Consider the following 24891-nt stretch of genomic DNA (forward strand, 5'->3'; position numbering starts at 1 on the left):
TTAATTTTCAAAACATGAGATTAACACCTGTGCCTCATGTGGGATTTGAACAAATTACCCAGGGAATCAGTCACTTATTATCTGTACACAATGTAGATTGAGACTGGGTAATATTTTCAACACACAAGACAAGCTGTGAACCACCTGAACCTGTACTCTGGAGTTTATTCAGCAACGCATCTCTCAGCTGTGCTGTGCCTTTGTGTTGTTCTGGTTGTCATAATATTAATGTTGGTGTCATGGCAACCAGAGTTGGGCAGGGTCCTGTGGGAAGCGGATATTTTTTGGACAAGATTTTTTTCCCCTGCCAAAAAACGGTGTTGTTCCAATGCAATGATTTTGAGACGGAAGCCCCTGCTTGTGAGCGACACCCTGATAGAGGGGCGGGTATTGAACACAGTGGAAGATACGTGTCACAGGAATGCATCAAGAAAAACAATTACAAGTTAGAAAACATCAAGACAACAGCATGGACTTAGGAATCCACTGGTTACTATGCATGGTGATCTCATATGGGGACGGACACAGAAACCTCTCTTCTAGTCTTTCTATGGGAACACACGGGAGACGTAAATGCACGACGACCTCATGAGGATGCCATTTTTTCTCCCATATAAAGCAATGAAAAAAAAATTGAAAACATTTTCAATTAAAAATATATTTATTACCTGTCCAAAACTACTTTTTCGGTCAGCTATTTTCAATATTTCATGCATGACAGGATTAAACAAAAGAAATAATTAGAAAACAGTTGAGATGATTATCAGCTTCCTGTGGTAACCCTGAAAATAGGTGGGATTTCCTGAAACTAACCAAAAAAAAACAAAAAACATTGACTTTGATAAGGTACAATTTAAACGATCCACCTTTATTATTTTGCCCTGTGAGCTCTAGCCCTATTTTTTTGTCTTATAAAAAACTTAAAAAATCCACTGCTGAAAAACATAAATTGCTGCTGCTATGAAAGTTGACATCCACAAATAAACGAGTTCCAAAGCCTTGTCACACACACCAGACTACACAGCGGGAGAAACCAACAGCACTAACATGTTTCTTCAACCCATGAACCACATTCATTTTCCTTTGAAAACACCACAACACAAGCTGCATGGAATTTGATACATTACATTTAGACTTCACTTTTGCCGTTAACAACATAGAGTAAGTTATCATAACCATATAGGAAAAAGAGAATTTAAACAACAGGTGTAGATGCCAGTAAAAAAAATTACAAAGCACAGCCTGTCCTCAAACGAGGACAAAGGCACTTAATGGGTTAATAATGTTAACCCTTTCAGTGCTGCAGGACCTCAAGGTCCCTCCTTCTCTTAGCGTCGTTTAGAATTCTTAAAGTACTGACATGACTTTAAAGTCCCATTTAAGAAAATAATGTTCTCATGTAAACTCAATAAAGGAGTTCAGGACTGAAAGGGTTAAACTCTTCATTTTTAATCATGCTTGCTCTGCTAAAATGTGTTCATTGCTTTGAGGGGATCTGGTCTGGAAAGGCGTTATTTACAGTAAGTGCAACATATTTCATAAGTTGAGGGTGTCTCTGATTGTTATGAGAATTGTCATCTTGTGCCGAAACTGTGGGAATTGATTTCTGTTCTAATAAGCAACACCCAGCACTTATGAATCACAATACAAAAACAATACAAAACAACAGCAACTAACATTTACTGTCAGACTGTACGAAACAACAGATTTCATTCAAGCTGTGGAAACAGGTTCGTGCTAAGGGCAGACAGGGAGGCAGAAGAGTGACATGCCAGAAGCTTTTCTAATGTTTTCTAATGCTGGTGAATGAGCTGCCTTCATACCTCTGTCGAGTGAGAAAGCATTCTGAAACGTGTCAGGGAAGCTGGATAACCACCCAGAGCTTTATGAAAACAGATTCACGATTAGCGCTTAAGCCTGAAGACAACGTCAGTCTTTGAAGCACTGAACAGAAAAACTGCATAACCCGTGTCTGCATGTTCTACAGCAGGGCTACATTCCCTGGAAAGAGAACTCCCTAAAGCAGGGGCCCATCTTCATCGCAGCGCCGTGCTGACAGATGCTGCTGTTCCTAATACTTTACTGTCTATATCTCACTTACTGGCTGTAATTGTGCTTTCTGACACGGTCATAGGACTGATAATAATGTGGGGGGATGGGGTCACCTGACTCAGAAAGAGAAACAAATACATCAATGGCAACACCTCAAAAAACCACAGAGTGCCAAACCTCCTTCGCCAAGCCATGGGAGTGCCTGCTAATTCGATTATTACACTGCGATTACAGATTACATTAGTCTTTCCCATAAAATAATAATTTAAAAAATCATGCATACTTGTACAAGAACTAAACACCTGCATGTCTAATTTAAAAATAGCACTAACGCAGCAAGCAATGAAGTGTCTGGCTGTGAATACATGATTACCAGTTGTATGCCGGAATATCACTCCTAACACAGATTCTTTCTTGGAGTCTGTGATAATGAGGTGCTCTGAGCTTCACTGTGAAACACTGTTCTTTGAAATCTTTGTGGTCCTTCAGCTCAGAGCCTGTGAGCTATTGTTATTATTAGCAGCTCGAATGGTGCTGGAAGCTCAGGTTCAGCGTGCTCCCCGATCTGCACAGGATTTTATTTAGCTGTATTACAGCTGGAACTCCCAACATAACCTATATAATTCGAAGCAGGCAGCTGAAAGCCAGCTCGGGTTTGTCTTTCCTGTCCCATGCACCGTGGGGAGGGGGGGGGGGGCACTTCTTTTCAAGATGTACTTTTTTTTTTTTTTTTTTTTACATGAAATTGCACAGCTGAGTAACTTCCTTTAGGACAAATGTAAAATCCATGGGGCAAATGTGAATCAGATTCACAAATAACAAATTATGTATCACACATATAAAAAAGCTGTTCATCATGTTCTGCGTGTGTGAACGGAAATCCTGCGCTTGAACATCATTCAGCAGCTTTTCCATTCTTAGACCTAATGGGACAGTTCACCCCCACACAGGTTACAGCACATGGTCATTTTCTATTAACAGTCCTGTTAAGAGATTATCACACCTTACCATCTGGGGGTAGAGATACACAGAATAAGAATGTGATGCTAAAACTCATTTCACAGAGATAGACTAACAGGTAAAAAGTATCAATGAATTTTACTAAGCTTCTCTTAATATTCTATCACTGAACGTTTTCTATTTAAGGATGATTATACTGTAGAATGTAGATAAAACCAATCAGACTAGAAACTATTAGATCCACAATCTCTCCATTTATGGCATTAAATGTACCCCCCTCCACACAGCTATATAATGAACGGTCTTCATTAAAACTTACGAGAAAAAAAAATCACAAACCAAAATCAGAAGTCGTAATGGCAGGTCCGTATTGACAGGTAATAAAAAAGAAGGTGACTTGAGTTAAGAGGAGGGGGCTCATCCTGAACTCGGCTCACTGCCTCTCTGCGGGCTGGATATCCAGCATGTGCTCTGCGATTCCCATCAGCCCGTTCTCCTCCAAGGCGCTAATCAGCCTGCTCAGCTTGGCTTTCTTCCCCTCGGACTGGAGGAACTTGTTGAGCATCTGGTAGGCCTGCTCATAGAGGCCGTCCCTGTCGAACTCATAGGCCAGGTTTTCGATGGCAGGGTCCTTCAGGGCTCTGCATCCTTTCTGCAGAGAGCGGCCCACCTTCTTCCATTGCTTGCCGATTACAAAGGCAAACTTCTGATGATCCGAGGAGGTCAGCCGCCTGTCATCTGAGAGAACGGTTTGTTCGCTTTAATTTAGTGAAATTGATACAAATGTGGTACTGCGTTCATTATTAAAGGTTTAGGAAATAGCACACAGGTGACAGTACAGTTGAAAGCTTGTGTTTTGAAATTGTATGTTGTTTTCAATTAAAAAATTGTGGATAAAATATTTTATTGTTTTTTAAATGGAATGTTTACACATAAAGTCAAATTCATTAGTTCATCAAATTCTACAAAAAAACATTAGCATAATACATTTTTACATTTTGTATTTGAGTGTATATAATACAGCTGCCTTCTCCCAGTTGTGTAAGGTCATATTTCATTGATTAAATCCTTTGACCACTCCCTTTTTTCTGTTCATGTAAGTTAAAACAATATGTCTTTACCCCTAGACTTGATATTTTTACCGTAAACTCTTCCTTGGAACTTGAAACTGTCGCTCGGGAGCTGAGAGCCTTCTTCCCTGGAGTTCAGGGGTAATGCCGGAGACAGAGGCTTGGAGGAGGAGGAGGAGGAGGAAGAGGAGCCTTTGTGCACGGCTTCAGAGGGATGCCTGTTATTCAGCATCAAACTCTGGAGAGTCGTCTCCAGCTGAGCTACTTCATCATCCCTCAGCCGATCAGGCTGCAAACACAAAGGGCAGGCAAACCCTGGCTCATTATGCATTTCATTATTTAGTGTTAATCAAAGAGGGAAAAACCTGCACTCAAAGAATGACCTTTCCACAATCACCAGCTCCTCTCAAATTTACTGAAATACACCTTTGAACTGTGCTGCCGTCCAACTGAAATGTCTGTTACGTCTGAAACACAAGTGTGCGGTTCGCATTTCTTTTTTGTTTAAATTTAGTGTGTCCAATTATAATTCCCCCCCATTTTCTCCCAGTTTGGAATGCCCAATCGCGTTTCCCCTCACTGCAGAAATTCCCCACATGGCTCAGGAGACCCGAAGGTTCAGTGGCTGTCAAATGATCCCACGACCAAGCCAGCTTCCTTTTTCACCCAGGACAAAGGCCAGCCCTGCAGGTGTCTGCTCTGAGCACGCTGGGCATCTGGCAAGCAGGGTTTGCTGTAGAGCGATGAGGAGAAACATTCCCTGCTGGTTTTATCTCACTAACCCACAGGAGGGCCAGAGTCAATGCGACGCTCCCAAGCGAAGGCTGGCCAACTTTGCACAGCCAGGACGCGAACCTGCGCTGTATGAGTCACCCTGTGCACCACTCTGCTGAGCTTCTACCAGGTGAGCCACTCGGGGACCCCCCCCCGGTTTGCATTTCTTTGATTAGTTATTTATTTGTGTCTCCGATCCACATTCCCCCCTCCCCCCATTTATAGCAGGACCAGAACAAAAGAAAAAAAAATGGGTTATTAAAGGCATAATACATACTCTCATACTTTGAATAGCATGGTTTACAGTCGCTACGTCTTGTGTGTGTGTGTTTTGACATTTGTAGCCACATGTGCTGGGTCACTAGTCAACTGGGGGAATACTCCCAAAGTAATCTCAGTGCCCTCTTTACAGTGCAGGGCGCTTGTGTGTATCACTGAAGCCCCTCCTCTCCCCTGCTATCCCTATAGCTGTTAAACTACAATATTGTAAAAGACTCTTCTCACCTGGGCCTCCTTGATGCAGCGCAGACAGCGATCTCGATCTTTGAGAAAATCGTCCAGCGTTTTGCTGCCAGCTTTGAGTTTAGTATCAAAATCCAGTTCCTCTGTGACGGGGAGCACAGCCTTCAGGTGCTGTCCCAAGCACTGCTTGAGCCCTCCGCTGGCGTAGCTCTCGAGAAACGCAGTGCAGTGCACCTCGTCAGAGAACTTGATCTGGATTATCAGGGCTGATTCAGTGTTGTGTACTTTCAGAATTTCATATCCATCCAGGCCACCCGCGGAATCTAAAGCAGAGGGAGACACAACGGCAAACACACTGTGGCTGAAGCTGTGGCTAAAGCTAGTTACCATTAACTTCACCTTGCAGGGCGAGCTCAAGCTCCTTACAATAATCAGTTCTCTAAGATACAGAGCCACAGGTCACTAAAGGTGTCATTTCAAAACCTAGCAGGTTAGCCACCAGCCACAGCCCTACCCAAGACACACTGGGCTACATACCTGATAGTGTTAGCTTAAGAGCTTTGAAAACGTTGATTTTCTGTTCCAGGTCTTTGTACAAGGCTGGAAGATCTACCTGTTGGAGGTTCGACTGAAGGAAGAGAAACGCACTACCAGCCCACCCCCCAGACCCACTGCTTGAGGTCAGTTTCTGAAAGAAAAAACACAAACAAACAAAAAACACATTCAGCACAGTTGCCATTACGTACAAATCATAAATTCCCTTCACTGTCCGCCCAGTCAACCCAATACCTACATATAAGAATGCACCTGTACTTACGAAAGGTAGCACATCTTTTATCATAAACATTGAAGCAAATAACGTTTTTGGTTTTTTTTGTCTTTTGTTTTTTTGGCATGGTCGTTGATTGTACTCATCATCACGCTACTTGTTTAACAGCTCTTGCAATCACTTCAAATTCCAATTCCAATTCCAATTCCAATTCCAAGTACTTCAAAGCAATTCCTTTGAAAGACCTAGAACTGGAATTGGGAATTTATTTTAAAAAGGAATTGGAATTGAAAAAAGGTAATTGACTCGACCCTGCTTGCAGTATCTCTCTCACCCTCTCCATGAAAACTTGCAATGAAACACCTCAATTCCCTCAGGATTTACAGGAGAAGTTTTAACAATGTTAACTGTTTCAGTGCTGCAGACCTTTGTACCGGACTAGAAGAGAGAACTCCACTTAGAAGTGATGCCTGCTCTAGTAGTATAGGGAAGATAACTCCATTAGTAAAATACTAGTAATAGGAATATATGAATGTTGTTTTTTATCTCAGACACTGTGACTGTATAATTAGCTATCCTTGGTTAGTCTTTCTGTTACATCTCTGGACCACGCATGTGAATTAATACTGTAATCATAATTTAAAGTTGAATTACACAACAACCCCATTGCTTGTACAGGGTGTGACCGATCATGGCGTATACTGTGGCTTTGCTCTGCATTTGATTCTCACCAGCCAGAAGACAAAAGAATCATAACACCAATATGGGCCAGGCTGTGTGAAACACACTGGTGCAGATTGAACAGATCTAAACAGTGGCAAATACTGATACCTCGTCCTTTAAATCAATCCGTTTGAGATATACATTGTGTACAAATACCCAGCACAGTACCTAACAAACTCGTATTTTCTGATGAAAGCTCATCAGCTAAAAATGACGACACTTGCATTTCTTCCGCTTCTTTACAATGTGTTTTGTATTGGCATTGCTTATGAAACAGGAACTTTGTACTGTTGGGTAAGCAAAACACTGGCCTTAGACATTAGTACTGTATGCCCCCCAAGCTGAAAAGCCACAAAGCTGTACAGTCACCAGGTTGTGTTTCCCACTGCTGTGCATTGCTATAGACAAAGGGGAGCGTAGTACACTACCTCCATACTGTCTGCCTCTTGTGCATTACGTGTTGTACACACGAACCACTGCAAATTCAAATCTCTAAAAACAGAAAGAAAGAAATGAGAATGAGTCAGATCATTGGAATGAGTCCGTGTGTAAATAGCTCTTGCCCAGCTTCATGAAGACTCTCTGGGAGGAGTCAGGTTGAGTTTTATTACGCTGACACACCCGTGCAACCAGTATCTGGAGTTTCAAAGTGTTTCGAAGCTAAGAGCAATTTCATTATTCTCAGAAGAAACAGGCCAGGCCTGCTTGCGTGATGGAGCCCAGGCTGGTTCATACTTCCAACGCAATCCCAGTTTGTCACCATGAGAGCAAAACAAACACACACAGCTGCTGAAAGTTTCAGACACAAAACTAGAACTAACACACACACACACACACACACACACACACACACCGAGACACACAGGCTTTATCACACATTGCTATGCCCTTTACTACAGTACACTTTTATAAGGGATAGTTTTGTTTTAAACCCACTCACCACGAGCAGAATTAGTTCTGCTGTGATTGTTAGTGATGTTGGTTTGTTACATTAATGCAATAATTAATAAATATAATATGAATGCCCAGATTCGTTTTTTTTTTTTTTTTCTGATTTAAAAATAATGGCATGCAGCATTCTAAGCCATTACATTTAAATATTTATCCCAAAACTTCAAAAACATCAAAGTTTTTAACATTGAAATACTTCTGATACTCAATAGAAATCGAAAGTATATATATATATATATATATATATATATATATATATATATATATATATATATATATATATATATTAAATGTATAGAATTGTACAATATAAGCTGAAAAGAGATGGGAATTAAAAAGTAATAATTCAAACAAAAATGTTGAACTTACCACTCTAAAAAAAAAAAAAAAATCTTTTGAGTAATAAATATATGCAGTACACAAACACATCCGGACTTCCCAAATTGTCTCGGGTCGTACAGACTTCAAAAGACACCTAGAGAAGTGAATGGAGCTCTCGGAGGCAGTGACCAAAGAAACCAATCGCAAACAATATATTGTAGCCGACAGGAATCTTTGTGGAACACCGATAAGTCACTTCTTAAGTTTTTCAAAAATTACCTGCTCTCTCTTCCTGGAAATTACAGTTGGTCACATGACCCCTGACATTCCTTAAACTTAAAATTACCAAACACTGCCTCCTAGTGCCAAGTATCAAAAACTGCAATCTTATTTAGGGTGCAGCGATTGCAAATGATTACTGATTTATTGAAAGAGTATACTGCATATTATGCTTCGTTCAGACTGTTTTAAGTTTAACTCAGGTAATTAGTGATACCACCATACGTTTGACTCAGGTACTTGGTATATTTTCCCCATCCATTTCCAGCGTTACAGGTGTAGGACCATATTAGTATTACCTAATATGGTCTGTGTCAAAGCAGGCAGTTTGCTGTTTATGCTATTGTGTATCACAACGCATCGTTTTAAAATAACAATAATAATAATAATAATAATAATAATAATAATAATAATAATATGCATGGTGACTCATTGCAAGATGGGCCTCTCGTTTGTAAAATTTCTAGAACTTGTACACTTAGTTGTCGATTTCCTATTTAATTTGGTGTTGTGAAACAAAAAAAACACTGAGCGACATAGCAAAATGGAGGGAGATGAACAATGGGCGTTGTACAGGGTAAATATTACTTTTTTTGCCAGGTTTAATCAAATCTATAGAAAGTTTGCATGCTGTAATTTTAGGAAGCTGGATTTTATAAAACCGCATTGCTGCAAAACGTACACACTCAGTAACAGACACGCCCACGCTAACTCAGAGTCCGCGTTTTCAATTGGCTGATACGCAGTTTTGTGGTCACGTGACAGGAACTCGCTCCCTTGCTTTCTGGAGAACAAACAGCTGATTTCCACAGAGGGTGTGTTCGTTGAAAGGGGTAAGATACGTCTTATTTTATCTAATAAATGGACTGACACTTTCATATAGATATATATGCTAAAATAACCTGATAAATCTTTAATATTTTAAACTGTTTCACCTTTTGCGTAAGCCACCGTAAACGTTTCAACTATATCCGATACATTTTCAATTAAAACAAAAAGTAGTTGTTTTGGTTTTAATTTAATTTCACATTAATCAATGTATTAAGATAAGGCGGTTCAGATTTTCCATTTTCCCTTATTAAGTTGTGTCTTAAATGTACATTGTTTTTCAGTTTGGAAAATATGACCGTTTTAGAGGCAATCACCGGCTTTCAACAGAAAGTGGGATTTTACCTTACTAAATTCAATAAGTCGTGCTTTTTAAATTACAATACAGCGGAAAATAATATCGTTACATTACAAAAAAGAATGTATTACTAGCAGGCTTCCTGGCGTCATCTCTGTAACTAGGGTTACCATGTCAACTGGGGCAATCCAGGCCTGCTTCTCTTAAAGAAAAGTGATCAAAGGTACCTGAGACAGGTAAAACGTACCAGAGTGAACTGTGAACAATAAGTGTGTGTTTCACAACATTGAAAGGTGGGGTAAGTCAGCTGGAGTGAACCCTAAGACATTCTGTTTGTTTCTTTGCAGATTGTAAATAAGCAGCCAGAGGCCTGTTCCACGTTACCTGTGTTCCAGTTTGGAGCACTGAAAACGTGGTGGAACACATCTTTTTAAAGTTATATAGCCACAAGCTTCCTAAAGGAACGCTTTCTTGATTGAATTGATCCTAAGGAGTGTTTTCTGGAGTCCCTAATGTTGCTGTAGCACATGTGATGTGGAATGGGCCCAAACTAGAAAGGAAAGACAGACAGGTGCCTTTATGCTTTGGCAAAGGCTATTGAAGACAGAGACATGGAAGGCCGTTGTCAGATATACGATGCTCCCTCATTGCATTGTAAGACCTGTATTCTGCAGAACCGGTTAGCTGGCTCCTATTTTCACTTGTTATAAGGCGGAACACAATAGCATAGCCTGTTAATTGTGGCTCCCGACTACAGCATTGTAAAGGGGGTGCACTGTATCAGGGCTTACCTGTCAGGTGTATATTACAAATCGTGTATTTCCAGTTCGTTCATAGTTTTTTTTTTCCAAATTTAAAGCGCAGAAGCATTAACTATTTGCATTTAAAAGTACGAGTAAAAAGAAAATTAAGTTAAAAATGGCAAGGGGTTGTTTTGTAGTTATGTTTGTTTTAATAATCTCAGTTTTAGAAGTCGTTCCTTTTTCAGAAAAACTTGTTACAGCTCTGCAATGGAGATCCCAGTGGAAATTCTTGCCCAGGTCTTCTCCTACCTACCTCTCTGTGACAGGTACTCTGCATCCTCAGTGTGCAAGGCATGGGCTGAAGCCATCTCATTCCCAACTATCTGGTATTACACGGAGGTCAGGTGGGTTAAACAATGCAAGTCTATATGATTAAAGGATAAATGGGTTATTTTATGGAAGTGAATTGGATTTAGCAGACTACTACCTAGAACTGCTTTGTGAAAACTAGCTCCATGTGACTATCTCAGTTTAGATTAGAGGGCAGTTTTAGAGGAAAAATGCACACAATATGAAAGAATAAAATCACACTTTCTGTGTATGATTATATATGATTATACTGTTTCCTCAACACAGATATTCAGACTTCGAAAGCTGCTTGTACACAGAATAGTTGCTGAAAATGTGTCTGTTAATGTAGGATGAACAAAATACTTGAACTCTATGCCATATGCTTATTTTTTTGTAACTTGCAGCCCTACAGTAGCTTTCAAGTATTCTGGTATAGAAAGATTGTACATATAAGTCTTATTCTGGTGTTTTTGAGAATGAGACTTTAACTTAATTTTAAATTGTTATTCACAGTTGTGAGTCTGGAACTGAAGAACATGCTTTACAGACATTCTGCCAGTTCCTGACTAAAGTCAAGCACCTGAAGATAGTTCTGAACCAGTCAGAGGCGATCAATCGCAGCATTGCGATTAAGGTTATAAAACATGCAACCGATGCAAACAGCAGGCTGAGAAACCTCTGTGTCAGTTGCACAGGAGATAATCCTTTGTTCTACTCCGGACAAGATATCCTGCAGACCTTTAGAAACATCTGCCAGAACGAATCGAGTGGCCTGTCTTTAAGGGAGGTTGACTTCCGCCACATGCCTTTCACTCTAGATGATTCTCTTATTATGCTGATCGCCACCAGAAGCCCACATTTACAGAAACTGTATATCAATAACCAGACCCTGGTGTGCAACGTAACTGCAGAAACGGTTAAGCACGTATTGACAGTATGCCCAGAGTTATCTACTCTCGGAGTGTTCTATGCAAGTTTGTCGGAAAACGTGCTCAGCGAACTGCTGAAGCCAGAGAGACCCCCTTTCCAATTGCTGGAGCTGTTCTGCGAGCGGCTGGATAAGTACATCCCTGCTATTTCCAGACAGTTTTGGGTGACTCTGTGCAAAAGGCACCCATCGCTATCTGTTAACATGATACTAGATCACACTTTGCCTGCTAAGAAGATCACATGGATTTTACAGCCCGGAATCCCCATGAAGAGCTTGGACCTAATCACATACACGTACCTGGTGAAAGAAGTTAATTTTGTAGCAAAAAACTACCATGCTTCGTTGGACAGGCTGGTTCTGCAGACCACGTCCTCCGAGAAGCTGAACTCGGCGCTGATTGAGCTAGCCAGCTGCTGCGTCTCCCTGAAGGAGATCCACTGTTACTGCGTGGTTTCGCAGGAGGTGGTGCAAGCCTTCATATCCTGCTGTCCAGGACTGCGGAGGTACACGCTAAAGACTGTCAAAGAACTGCACCCATGGAGGTGCACTGTGATAAAGTGAAGCCAGCTGGAGGTGAATGATTTAGGGACAGCCTAATTGTGCTTCATCGCATATGCTGTAGGACAAGTCCTTTACTTTATAATGATGCAAACAGGAGCACAAGTTCATAATTGGGTGTACTCTGTTTTCTGTTAATTTGCAGTTATTCCTTTGGTTCCAAGCACATGTGCCTGTGTACGTTAGTCTCCATGTATAGGAACACCTCCTAAGAGAACGCTTTGCCTAAGGGAACACCGTTTTGGTGAAACTGTTTTTTCCCATTGTAAATGCTCCGTCTAAAGGAACAGGAACTTTGCTTAAAAGAACACCTTCTTGGCACTGATAGCGATACCTTCACAACAGATACAGCACTGTTTTGTAACCTGATAACTAACTCATCATCATCATCAAGCTTAAATTGAAATGGTTTATTCAATCTTTTCAAAAGCGACTTGTCATCGTGAGCGTGTCTTGAGGCACACTGATTTATGAAATCTTTCCAGAGCCGCCATCATATCATTGACTCATCGATGAGTGCACCTCATCGCTACAAAATGGCATGTAAACAAATGGCAAAATGCACAGTGGTTTCTCTTGCTACAAAAAATTGGAAATTGTGCGAGCTTTTGAAAAACCTGAATCAGACACAAGTTGCCAAGCAATTTGGTGTTTCCCTTTCTGATGAGTTGCTTCGCCGTTCTGTTAAATAATGTGAATGTCTTGTATACTGCTGCTGCATTTTGTAACGTGTGTAGGGGTGCTGTTAGTTTATCTATTACTTTATTATTATAGTTTATTAACATACACTTCCCTATTGCTTTTCTTTTACTTACTCAGTTCATTTCATATGTTGATGCACATGCGTCATGACAAGTCATACATATGCATGCATTTATTTATTTGTTGATTGATTTGATTCATATTGTGTCTGGTGGCTAAATCCATCTTAGAGAACACTTCGGCCTTAAGAACACCTCGCTTGCTTCCTGAGGGGTGTTCTTTTAGTAGGAGATGACTGTATAAGCACCCCCCTCCCCCCCTCCCCCAGGCTAAAGATCATTATAAATTGACATGAGTGGATAACATAGCATGGTAGATTGAAGTCTTGCATGTGCATTTCTAATATAAAATAATGTCTATTTTTACTTTCATGTATATCTGTTTTTATTAATTTTTACATGCAAAGTGTGTGCATTGGAGGTCTTGCCAGTTTTACTCCAGTGGCGGTGGTCCCATCTTCACAAGTGTATGTTCTGTGTGCACACAGCTAGCTAATATCAACGCAGTGTCAGGCAGTAGCATAAGACATGTAGAACTGTGTGGATAACTGAATTGATGAAGCCTAGGCCTTCTCTTGGTATATAAGAGTTTTATGACAAACTGTTATTTTTGCTGCAATCCCTGCTGTAAAATGCTCTTAAAAACAAAAAAAAAGTCCTGCTTATAAAATCATCCTGTAGAATTCACAAAGCTCTGCTGCATTGTGGTCTAAAATCAGGCATCGGCCAGTAAAACCAATTCATTCAGGTTTACACAACCAATTTTGCACAAGCTGTGTATCGCTGAAAAACAATAAAAGGGTGTGACTAAAATGTATTTTATGTTTATATTTTTATAGATTAAAATGTATTTATTTTCACAAACAACATGCCACATAATTGAGATATTTATTTGTGGTGCTGTGTATGTTAATCAAGACTTTTAATAAAAATGAAAACGCTTTTATTTGTGGTCTTTTCAAAGTCGTATCCATGCACCTTGAAACACATCCTTGCTGTCTTCTAAAGCCCTGGTGTGATTTATATGAAAACATCAGTAAAAAGAAGTTGAACGTTGATTCGTATATATATTATTGATGGTGTGGTTTTCATGTTTTTTTTTTTTTTTTAAATAACCACAGCATCAATGAGTGTTCATCCCATTTTTAAAAACAACTTTTTGCTGCATGATTGCCAGAAATAGCAATTCATCACCATTATCATGCAGAATGCAGCTACTGTACTGTAACCAACCAGATGTGACTGTGTTCAGGTCATTGAATTTCTTGGAACAAATGGCATTTCAACAATCACCTGCTCGTTCAGCTGTACGTTTTTTTCAGATGTTAGCGGTGCTTCTCTTTTTGCAGCATTATGCTAGGCATGACTGTGTGTATTATTCACAGCATTGTGATGCGCTATATTGTTCTTTTATTCACCCCATTGTTCCGCGTGTGGTGATGCGGTCAGCTTTGTGCTGACTATGGATTGTGCGAGCACAGCTGATCTGGCTCAGTAATGGGTCAGTGTCAGAGTTGGATAAGCCTTGTACTGTTACAGAGATGTAGTTTGTAGTTTATTAGTTTGATTAGCAAAATGCAGGAGTCTCCGAATTCACTCGGCATGGATGGAGGGTACACCAGCAATGTCCCTGCCTTCCTCACTAAACTCTGGACTCTGGTGGAGGATCCTGAAACAAACCATCTCATTTGCTGGAGTGCCGTAAGTACAAAACTTCTGAGGCCCAGTTCATAAAACAAAATGTTTAGACCTTATTGAAAGCTGGCTCTTTTTTTTGTTTTCGTATGCTTTCTCCAAGGTTAGATAACCTCTTTGAAAACCATTAGACTATTCATATAGACAGATAGATATACTAAATTATCTGAATTGTTCAAACCTGCCTTTAAATAAACACTTGCGTTTGAAGGTCCCTTTTCACAGTTATTTAAAGTGTTTATTTTACGTATTTTTTTTTTGTGAACATAACAAATAGTTTGATATTTTATAAAACTGCTCTAGGTTCTTGTTGGTTTCTTTAAAAAAGTTTATTTAATCCATCAAAGCACACTTTAAATAACGCTTTCCCAGTATTTGTTCTCTTACATTCTTTAACTGTCTGGCGGTATGACAAACCTTCAGAGGAAAATACTATCTATACCACTTGGTATTTAGACCTTTTTCCCCAATGACAGAATGGCAGAGATATTCTCTGAATAGGCCTAATACCAGCGAAAGCAGTTTATCTTAACCTTGGACCCCCTCATCAATTGTCCATTGTGCTCGACACAAAGCAACATACAGCCACCCCATAACAATTCATATAGATTTGATTTGGAGAATGCACACTGTATGTAAGTTAGGAAAAGCACTGCGTCTGGAGAATGGCAGTTTGTAACCCATGCACCTTTCCTTCTCTTCAATCTACAGTAGCTGTCTGAATGAGTAATGCAATGGTCTGGTCGTCTTTAGTTCAAATGGACTGCTAAACACTAAGATTATTGAGAGCAATTAGATTCCCTTACATTAATAGGAGCAAACGGTGTGCTAAGAAGGGAGTTGCCTAGATGGGGCGAACAGCCTCTTCTCTCTCCCATCAATTTGTATGTTATTGTGTTTCTAATCTGCTGTATACTGCATACATTCATTTTGGGAAAGGGTAGAGATTGAAAAAACAATAACAAAGGTTTGAAATTGCACCATGCATGTATTTTACGATTTGTGTATTTTGCATGTATTCTATGACTAGTAGTAAGTTGTCTAATGACATTAACTTTCGTGTAAATTACAGCAGATTTTATTGAGTGTGTATTATGCATAGACTTATGATATATTGAAAAAATGATATATTGTTTTTGTCACTTGTTTTCCAGACTGGTACAAGCTTCCATGTCTTTGACCAGGGCAGATTTGCCAAGGAGGTGTTACCGAAATACTTCAAACACAACAACATGGCAAGCTTCGTTCGGCAGCTAAACATGTGTAAGTGTCATGCAAGTCTTCCAAGACATACTGCTGTTACACACACAGAACAGCAGGTGAGCCATTCAAAAGCAAACCGAAGAGAGTCTCATAGATGCTGTTACACACACAGAACAGCAGGTGAGCCATTCAAAAGCAAACTGGAGAGAGTCTCATAGATGCTGTTGGCAGTACAAAGTTCAAACTATATTTCTAAGGTAGCATTATTCACAGGGGATACGTTGGATAGTGGCATTTTTATATTTCACAAAGATGTTTTACATATAGTAGTGCAGTTCTTTAACTATGCTTTACTGCATTCGATTGGTTGTTCAAACCCTTCCTTCATTTGAATACTGCACAGGAGCGGTCAATTTTAGAAACGCTGTGTGTTACCTTTCTGTCTGACTTTGTGTAGAGACTTCTTTACCTTTAATCAACCTATTCATTTCCTCACTTTTCTCTCGGCAGTAAAGTACAATTAAATTAACGTCTGGAGGGTAACTCTAATGTACTGAATACTTCTAAACGCTGGATAGGTTTTAAAGAGAGGTTCCAGGTACAGCATTGTTTGCTGGTGCGTGCTTCTCTCTGCGGTGCTAGCTGCCCCGCTCACACTGTGCCTGTGATTCTGTGCAGACGGGTTCAGGAAGGTGGTGAACATTGAGCAGAGCGGGCTGGTGAAGCCAGAGAGGGATGACACAGAGTTCCAGCATCTGTACTTCCTGCAAAGCCATGAGCACCTCCTGGAGCACATCAAGCGGAAGGTAGGAGCAGCTCTGTCTGTGTGTGTGTGTGTGTGTCTTTGTGTCTGTGTGTGTCTTTGTGTCTGTGTGTGTGTCTGTCTGATGGCTATCTGTATGTACCTATCTATCTCTTTATCTACAGTGCTGCTCAATAAGTCTGAGTGATAGAGGGTCACATGATGTTATCCCTTCAGTAACTCTTCTGGGCATCTGCTTGGCTTGCTGAATGGAGGCCCTCCACACTGCTGACACACTGGCCTGTACTGCCGATTTGCAATTTAAGTCATTAAAAAAGGGAAGCGGTACGAAGCGATGGCCTGCCTAACTCTCTGCTCTGTCGCGTTCTGTGTCAGGTTTCACTAGTGAAGAGCGAGGAGACGAAGGTCCGGCAGGAGGATCTGAGCAAGCTGCTGTACGAGGTGCAGGTCCTGAGGAGTCAGCAGGAGAACATGGAGTGCCAGATGCAGGACATGACACAGTCAGTATCCACAGCCAGCTGATACAGCTCAACACCCAGGGGAGAAGTGGGCACTGAAGTCAACAGTGCAAGCACTTGATAAGCCCCGCTTTTTGAAAAATAGGGAAGAACAGGTTTGAAGTCCCTGGCATTCTGTTGTAATTCTGACTGGGTAGCCTGAATACTGCCGGGGGTTTGATACATTACATATATATCTTCAGCCCTGTGCCTGCCATGTTAGCCACTTAAAGAGAAATCACACATATTTGTGCTGATGACTTCAGTTTTTTCATGATTTTTTTTTTTTTTTTTTCAATAATAGTAATACACAGCATGTCTGTTTACTATTAAAATAAAGTCTTGACACTGTCATGAATTGACCAATCAAATCATGAAGGGTTCTGTCTCACTATAGATTAACCCATTCGTTGTAATTGTTTCTATTTAAGGACAGGCTACTTTGTAATTTTTTGGTGCCTTTTTAACTGGCATCTACCTGTTATTTTAATTTTCTCTAACTATATCGTTATAATAACTTACTGTAAATGTATCACATTCCATAAATACAGCTAGTGTTCCGATTTCTTTTCAAAGAAAAATATATTTGGTACTTTATGGGTTAAGAAGGACAAACATTTGTAAGCAAGTATCTGTAAACACTTCACAGTGGCTTTGCAGACATGGGCTATCAGTAGCTCAGTAGGCAGTAGCCTTTCTGTGTTAATGGACCTTGTACAACATAGTTGGTCCTTCTATAAAGGAAGCTTGCTTGGCAACTTCACATTCCTATGTAGATTCAGAACTATTATCATGCAACGTTGCACCTGGGCTCAGCTGTTTGAACAAAGTACTACAGTAAAAAGGTTCTGAGGTGTGTGTGTGTGTGTGTATATATATAACAAACATGTGTTAATATTCCAGTCAAAACGAAGTCCTCTGGCGGGAAGTTGTCTCTTTAAGACAGAACCACACACAGCAGCAGAAAGTAATGAACAAGGTAAGAAAACAGCTTCCTTAATTAAGTGATGCTGCAATATCCAACTCCAGAGTAACTAACTGCAAAAGAAGAGCTAAACCATAGAGAATCTGGCAACTATTGTGCATCCAGTAAGAGAAAAGGACCTTAGTCACGGGACACAGTGAGGTCCTTTCCTCTTAATTAGCCCCCCCCCGGCCGCTCTGATCAATTCGCAATGCCTTTCTTTCAGTCTATAAATCAGTGCCTGTGTTACTGAATGACTAACTCCTCATTCATTCGGATCTGTGTTTACAGCTGATTCAGTTCCTGTTCAGCCAGATGCAATCGAACTCGCATAGCAGCGTTGGAATCAAGAGAAAGCTGTGAGTGCACACTGCATTGCACGCACACGCACGCACACACACACACACACACACACACATACGGGGCGGGATTCCTAGTTGATGCACTGGCTCAGCACGAATCAGTCACCTGATAGCCGGTTCCACAGGCGGTGCACCCTGAGTGAATTGAGAGAAGTGCTGAGTCAGACCTGCTGACTGTTTCTGTTTAGAGTTAAACAGGGCATTCTATAGAAAGAGCCCTGTCAGCTCAGCTCGGGTCCTTTATTTAAATAAATGACTGTGGTGGTGCTTGTGGGGTGGAAAGAGTAAAACAGGTGTGATGGTGGTGGTTGTGGGGATCGTGACGCCTCCTGTGGGAGAACGTTAGAGATGCATTCTACTCTTTAATACCTGTTCAATCTTCATTATTCTTCTTATTCATTTTCTTGTTTGTTTTCTTTGTGCTCTTATTATCAGTGGTTAAAGTGGAAATCTGGAGGGGGGAGGGGCCCAGTGCCTAACCCACAAGGCCATTACTCTTGGAAAACTTATGCTATCCAAGACTTCACACGTGGTAGTGGATTCCACTGCTCCAGGGGTGGCCCATGTGGGAAGATTAGGTGGTGGTCTGTTACACGCGCCCTGTTTTATTTAAATAACAGTTGTTAATATTGTCCCACACAATGGCATTTAACTGTACAGTTTCCGTGTATAATTGCTTGCCCCCCCCTTACTTTAACCAGTGATTATTATAACAGAAATCATTTTGTACAGTTTGAGCATCTCACCCCAAACTACACACGATATTTCTTATACCAGTGGTGTGCAAACTTTTTATATGATGCCTTTAGTCATAGTCACACCCCCTTACTGACTCTCTGCGCCCCTCACTTTGCGCACCACTGTCTTAGACAATCAAAGACACACTGCACACAACACATTTACTTATATTAAGACTGTATACAAAATGACTGCAGGACTGCACTGTACATGTGCAGAATCTCCCTCCAGCTTTAACCCTCTGTCCTCTGTCTTGTCGTCTTGTTCTGCAGACCTCTCATGCTGGACGATGGAAATGCTGCCCCACCTGCCTCCAAGTTTAACCATCCTCTGTCAATGGAGCCTCTTCACGATTCATACTTTATTGAGTCTGTAAGTCCTATCAGCGAGAACATTTTTGACATTTCATACTACAGACTAACTCTTCTGTGAGCGAGGCTTACCAAGGGTGTGCAGGTCAGTGTTTAACAGGTTTCCACAAATCTAAAACACTACACGATGACATCATGCCAAAATAAGTATGTCCTCTCCTCTCTCTCTCTCTCTCTCTCTCTCTCTCTCTCTCTCTCTCTCTCATATGACAGCATGAGATTCAAGATAACTCTTGTCATAGCACAAATTCCAGAAGTCTATGTAGAGTGCTTCTACTCTATAATGTATTGTCTGAGTTTATGAATAGCATTAACAGTTTTATGTAACCTACTTTGAGGTCTATTCAATTTATCTTTTAAGTATTACAAGTCGAGTACCAAGGTTGTATCTTTAGACAATTTCAATCTGCAAAAACACACAAAGTGCTATTTTAGTAGTGGCATTGAGATCTACTAAAGTTTAGTTCAATTGATGTTTTTATCAATATTAAAGTGTCAAGTCTGGTAAATACCAACTGCATTGCCACAGCAGTTAGCTCATTCATAAAGGCTAGGTTAGAAAGATTTAACTCTCCTTTAACAGAATTATACCTCTGATCGAAATGGGGTTCTTTTCATTGAAAAGCATGTCTTATTTGACCACGTGACGCACCTTTCCTTTCAGCCATCCGCAGAAACTGCCTCCTGTTCAAACAGTGCTGTAATGGCTGGTGGACCAATCATATCGGATGTCACTGAAATGCTACAGCCAGGTTCCATAGCCATGGCGTCACCAATGGAGGAATCCAGGTGAGAGAAGTGACTAAACAGGAGTGCTAGCCAAGCTTTCAAGCACACGGAGCTAAACTAATAAGCAGTATTGGCACTGGTACCCATTGCGCTGCCATAGTGTCCATTGCTTGGAATTGCACTTTGATTAGGGATATGGTGGTCTCTCTTTGTATTAGCATTCGTACTATTGAGATGTACCTGTGCTGGCCCTGCAGTCACAAAGTTGCAAAACTTAACCAAACTAATCGTGCTGATATATTTGCGTCCTTTGCTTGCAACTGTGCTTCGATTCGGGACATGGTGAACTAAGTTAAACCTGTGCTGTCTTTATAGATTTACATCTCAAAGGCAGGATGGACAAGGCTTCTTTTGTTAAAAGCGTGCTGTTTGTTCTGATGTGTGTGTGGGCGCACAGGGAGTGTCTGCTGCTGATCAAGGAGGAGCCGGTGAGCCCCAGGGTGCGTGGGCGCGGGGAGGCGGTGTCGCTGGGCTCCTGCGAGGTGTGCGCCGAGCCACCCGTCCTGCCAGTCTCCATGGTGCAGTCCGTCCTGGAGGAACGGGGCGCGGGGGGCTTGGAGAGGAGGACAAAGAGAGCCGCGCTCGATAGGTGAGCCCCGACATGCAGAGTGCGCTACACTCTCCCTGCCATAAGCCAGGTATTCGGCTATATCAAGTGGTATTGAACAGCCGTTCAATACCACTCTTCCTTTAACTGAATGGAACTTTACAGACATGGAAGCCCATTTGAAATCGGTGAGGACATTAGATCTGACACCCCATTGCCTATCTGCACTACACACCAAAGTGATCTGAATTCGACACCCTAGCATTGTCAACCAAAAAGTGCCTCAACCCTTGTCCTAACCCTAACCCTAACATTAACCTTAACCCCACGCAGTGGTTCAGTCATCTTTGGAAGACTTATGCCACCAAGATGTTGCACTGCACAGTACCCAGAATATAACATCCTGAATATACAGTTTAAAACATGAAATGCAGGTGCTGTTTTGCTAAGTTTATTTTGTTTTTCCGAAAAAAAACAAAACAAAACAAGATTTTGTTTACCGAGCCTAACTGTTTTCTTTTGCAGGGCAGAAATGAGCGACAGTGTGGAGAATGTTGATGTGAGCCTTGAGGATCTACAAGTGCTGTTGAGGAGTCACCAGCAGAATTTTGAGCTGTCCTCTGCCACTGAAGTGAGTGAAAATGCAATTGTGATCAAAATAAAAAACAAAGTGACTGTTGAGGTTGACAGACGTGGTCGAGTTGTAACCATGTAATTAGATGATGCTTTTCTTCTAGTTAATGCCACTATTCATTTTTTTTTTTTTTTTTTTTAACAGCCGTTCAATACCACTCTTCCTTTAACTGAATGGAACTTTACAGACATGGAAGCCCATTTGAAATCGGTGAGTTGTTTGTTGGCCATATATGACATCCTTCTAGTTTGTATATGTAAGTCCAGTTTTGATTACTTATTGATCTTTGATAAATGTGCTTTGATTTTAAATCCTCACGGTATAAAAAGCTTAAAGCACTCCCTTGTGTGTCTCTTTTTTTTTTCTTTTTTAAAGAATAACCCCCCCCCCATCCCCACCAGAATGATCTCTGCATTTTTGACCTACAGATACAAAAAAAATATATTAAGATTTTACCATTTAGTTTGGGAGTAAACTTATATGTGTTTACACTTTACAGTACATACTTTTGCACCAAGATTCTGAAGCGTACAATGGATCTGCATGTGAAGACCAGTGAAGCCCCAAACACAGTGATAAAATTAACTTGAACTGCTACAGAAAGAGGTAACTTCTACTTCAGCCTTAGATTCTCATCCAAGACAAGAATATTGCATGTCAGTGCATAAAACTGCACTATTTATTAACCGGTGCTGATTAAGCCATCCAAAAACAAGTTCCCCGGGCTGCTATAGAAACTTGTTCTAATGGAGTGCTTCCTTTCCATTTGTCCAGGAATGAAATCTGCGAGGCCACGGCCAAGTGCTCAGAATGCCTTGGGAGTTGCACCTTCGGCTTGGATGGTACATGCTGTCTTTTTAAACCAAATAAATGTGCGCCGTTGTTCATTTGAAACTCCTTCAGAAGAAAATGGGTTTGAGATGTATGGTTTTTAAAAACCTGCGTTGACCGATAAGGACTTTGGACCACGTCTGACGGCAAATCCATGTTCGACATCCTGGGGCTTCCTGAAGCAGCCTTTGTGTGATGCAACAGGGGGAGGGGGGTGGGGGGGGCTATGTCCTACAGAGGTAAAAGACATCGGGTGATGGTTCTGTGTAGAAATTCGACCGACGTGCAGTGATGTGACCCTAAACTGTGATAACTATCAAATTAACGAATTCAGGTACAGGAAGACTACTGTCCTAGACTGCCACTCTTTAGTTTTGGGTGGAAGCGGTCTTCTAAAACAATGACATCTGTTATGTTCTGAAGTCTGGTCATCCTCACTAAAACTGTGGACATGCTACCTGTTGACTATCTGTAGTTACAATGTAGAGCAAGGTTGTATTGCAAATGGATATGAGCAACTGTGACGCTTGGGTGTACAGCGAACTTAACACATGTTTTACTTGTACTGCATTCTACTGCCATGCACAGACGAATAATGACCACTAAACTCCAGAAAGGTATAGTTACACCTGCTTTAAAAGTAACATCAACTGCTGAAGGGCCACCAGACGCATGCTTCGGCTTGGTTGGGGGAACTATAAAGAGAGTGCTCCCAGGTTATGTTTACTTGTGTGGAAATGACAGTGGAAAGAAGGGATCCAATCCGAGGCGCACTGTAATGAACCCTCAGCAACGTGGATTCCTCTCTCCATGCGACATGGACTCACACTGCAAGTGGAACAGCCTACTACCGGTATTCCCTTTATATAATTATCATGATGTTATATTTTTGAAATACTATATATTTGTATTTATATAAATACATGCATAAAGGATATTAATCGTATGTTTTTAATGTTTTGCTTGTTTTTCCCTTTTGGAATTTTCATCACTGAATGAGTTAAAGACCATATCTTGCTTTATTTGCACAGCGCCATCAATATTTCAGATTTCTTTAAGCAACAGTATAAATGTGTTTATTGTGCTATATTACAGACCTTTGCTGTTTTGATTGAGTTGTCAACAACGACTTTTATTTTTGTGCATATGGAAGATGTTATATTTTTACATGTTCCATTCACCCTTGCCCCATAAATGAAAAAAAAGTGATTGATGCGACACTAAAGCCACTTGGGGAGTCTCGACCTGAAGCCACAAGGCAGATCTTGCTAACGACCTTGCTAACGCATCCAGTGGGTGATCAGCACTTGCTGAAAACATGACTGTCATTCACGCCATGCAGTCACGCTTTCTGCACGTGTTGATCATGCTTTATTAAGGGTAGTGTGAATACGGTACCAGATCTTCCACTTAAGGACTGCAATGCATTACCAGCATGTCAGCACTTTGAGTATTTAGCTTATGGTTTACACTGTGCTGCACCTGTTTCTCTATCTCTATATTGGAGTGTATCCTTACGGTTTACACTGTGCTGCACCTGTCGCGCTATCGCTATAGATGCTTGTGCTCTTAATTAAGAAATGTGCAATAAGATGACCGTTGGAATGTAAAGAAAAATGTAATGTATGGGCTTTACTAAATACAATGGTAGACCTGCAATACAGTGGCAAACACATTGAACTAGGAATACACACTGCATGGGCATAGACAGGCTTGATCATGATTAGTCCTTGTTTGGTATTTGTAGACAGTTAATTTGGTGTGGTATGAAATGGTTGCTTATCTTCAGGATTTTTTAAAAGTTGCAGTACTGCTTTAATTTTTATTTTTTTGATGAGATTTGCACTGGCATAAATGAATGTAACACCAGCAGTCAAAGAATTGCTGCCTATCATGTACAGTAATTAGGGCTTCTGATTTTCAATTTTAACCTACTACTACTACAAAGAAAACCACCTTTCCCAGTGCAGCTGAGCAATGTCCTTCCTTCCTGACTTGTAGCTATCATTAATTCGTTCTTAATACTTTAAACCCACACCAGCTTCTGAGTGGCAGCACATTCCTACATTTATACTGGAGACTCCGCTTGTGAGATTTAAAACGAGATTACAATTAGGAATGGAGGCTTGTTCACGGGATTTAAAGCTGTATTTACAGTTACGATACTCAGAGGATTTAAAATAGAATTGCAAATTGTGGTGAAATGTAAAAAAATGCCTACACACAAAAAAACCCCAGAAGAATGTGCCTGTGACCATGAGGATTTCGTTGTTGAAGACAGCAAAGGAAAGAAGGTACAACTTATGCGTGCAAGTACTGTCGAGTTACTACTATACATATTTTGACAGAAAATAATGGGCAAGCGTTTTGGAAAGTAACCGAAAACAATAATTTCAGACAGTATATAAAAAGCAAAAGCCCAGAAAAAAACGATTTACATTAAAAAAAAAAAAAAAAAAAAGCTTTACGAAAAATCTAAAAGCACCGAAAAATAAAATTAATAAAAACCGAAAAACAGAAGCCTTAAGTATAATGCATTTTTTATTTTATGCTGAAAAATCCAATATTCAGTGCTATTATATGCAATTTTGTGTAGACAGGTAGAATAGTGTGTTTTTTTTTGTTTTTTTTAAACAATTAAGCTCTGTAACTCTGGATATTGTGTA

The 24891-nt window shown here is 40.6% G+C and overlaps 3 protein-coding genes across 6 annotated transcripts; 2 read left to right on the top strand and 1 right to left on the bottom strand.

The window, feature by feature from the left end:
- Positions 1-642: 642 nt before the first annotated feature.
- Positions 643-8450, bottom strand: LOC117425088 (tumor necrosis factor receptor type 1-associated DEATH domain protein-like). 3 transcript variants are annotated; one of them, XM_034041754.3, is made up of 6 exons: positions 8131-8449; positions 7239-7302; positions 5856-6006; positions 5361-5641; positions 4155-4371; positions 643-3750 (listed from the first exon to the last, which is right to left on the bottom strand). In XM_034041754.3, exons 2-6 carry the CDS (start codon positions 7242-7244, stop codon positions 3446-3448), a joined length of 960 nt encoding a protein of 319 aa, XP_033897645.1. In that variant the 5' UTR covers positions 7245-7302; positions 8131-8449; the 3' UTR covers positions 643-3445. The 3 variants fall into 3 exon arrangements, with proteins under 3 accessions (XP_033897645.1, XP_033897644.1, XP_058849869.1); XM_034041753.3 differs by having other exon boundaries at positions 8362-8448; XM_058993886.1 differs by lacking the exon at positions 7239-7302 and having other exon boundaries at positions 8131-8450.
- A 614-nt stretch (positions 8451-9064) lies between these two features.
- On the top strand, positions 9065-13777 carry LOC117425363 (F-box/LRR-repeat protein 8-like). 2 transcript variants are annotated; one of them, XM_058993887.1, is made up of 4 exons: positions 9065-9194; positions 9835-10166; positions 10476-10634; positions 11095-13777. In XM_058993887.1, exons 2-4 carry the CDS (start codon positions 10099-10101, stop codon positions 12071-12073), a joined length of 1206 nt encoding a protein of 401 aa, XP_058849870.1. In that variant the 5' UTR covers positions 9065-9194; positions 9835-10098; the 3' UTR covers positions 12074-13777. The 2 variants fall into 2 exon arrangements, with proteins under 2 accessions (XP_058849870.1, XP_058849871.1); XM_058993888.1 differs by lacking the exon at positions 9835-10166 and having other exon boundaries at positions 9066-9194.
- Positions 13778-14361: 584 nt separating this feature from the next.
- Positions 14362-24699, top strand: LOC117425970 (heat shock factor protein 4). Its single transcript, XM_034904241.2, has 13 exons — positions 14362-14532; positions 15681-15789; positions 16408-16535; positions 16868-16992; positions 17893-17968; positions 18245-18312; positions 19326-19425; positions 20089-20213; positions 20611-20802; positions 21286-21391; positions 21539-21604; positions 21894-22000; positions 22169-24699. Exons 1-12 carry the CDS (start codon positions 14407-14409, stop codon positions 21951-21953), a joined length of 1281 nt encoding a protein of 426 aa, XP_034760132.1. The 5' UTR covers positions 14362-14406; the 3' UTR covers positions 21954-22000; positions 22169-24699.
- The last annotated feature ends 192 nt before the right edge of the window (positions 24700-24891 follow it).

This window comes from Acipenser ruthenus, chromosome 20 (assembly GCF_902713425.1).
Source record: "Acipenser ruthenus chromosome 20, fAciRut3.2 maternal haplotype, whole genome shotgun sequence".
NCBI classification, from domain to species: Eukaryota; Metazoa; Chordata; class Actinopteri; order Acipenseriformes; family Acipenseridae; genus Acipenser; species Acipenser ruthenus.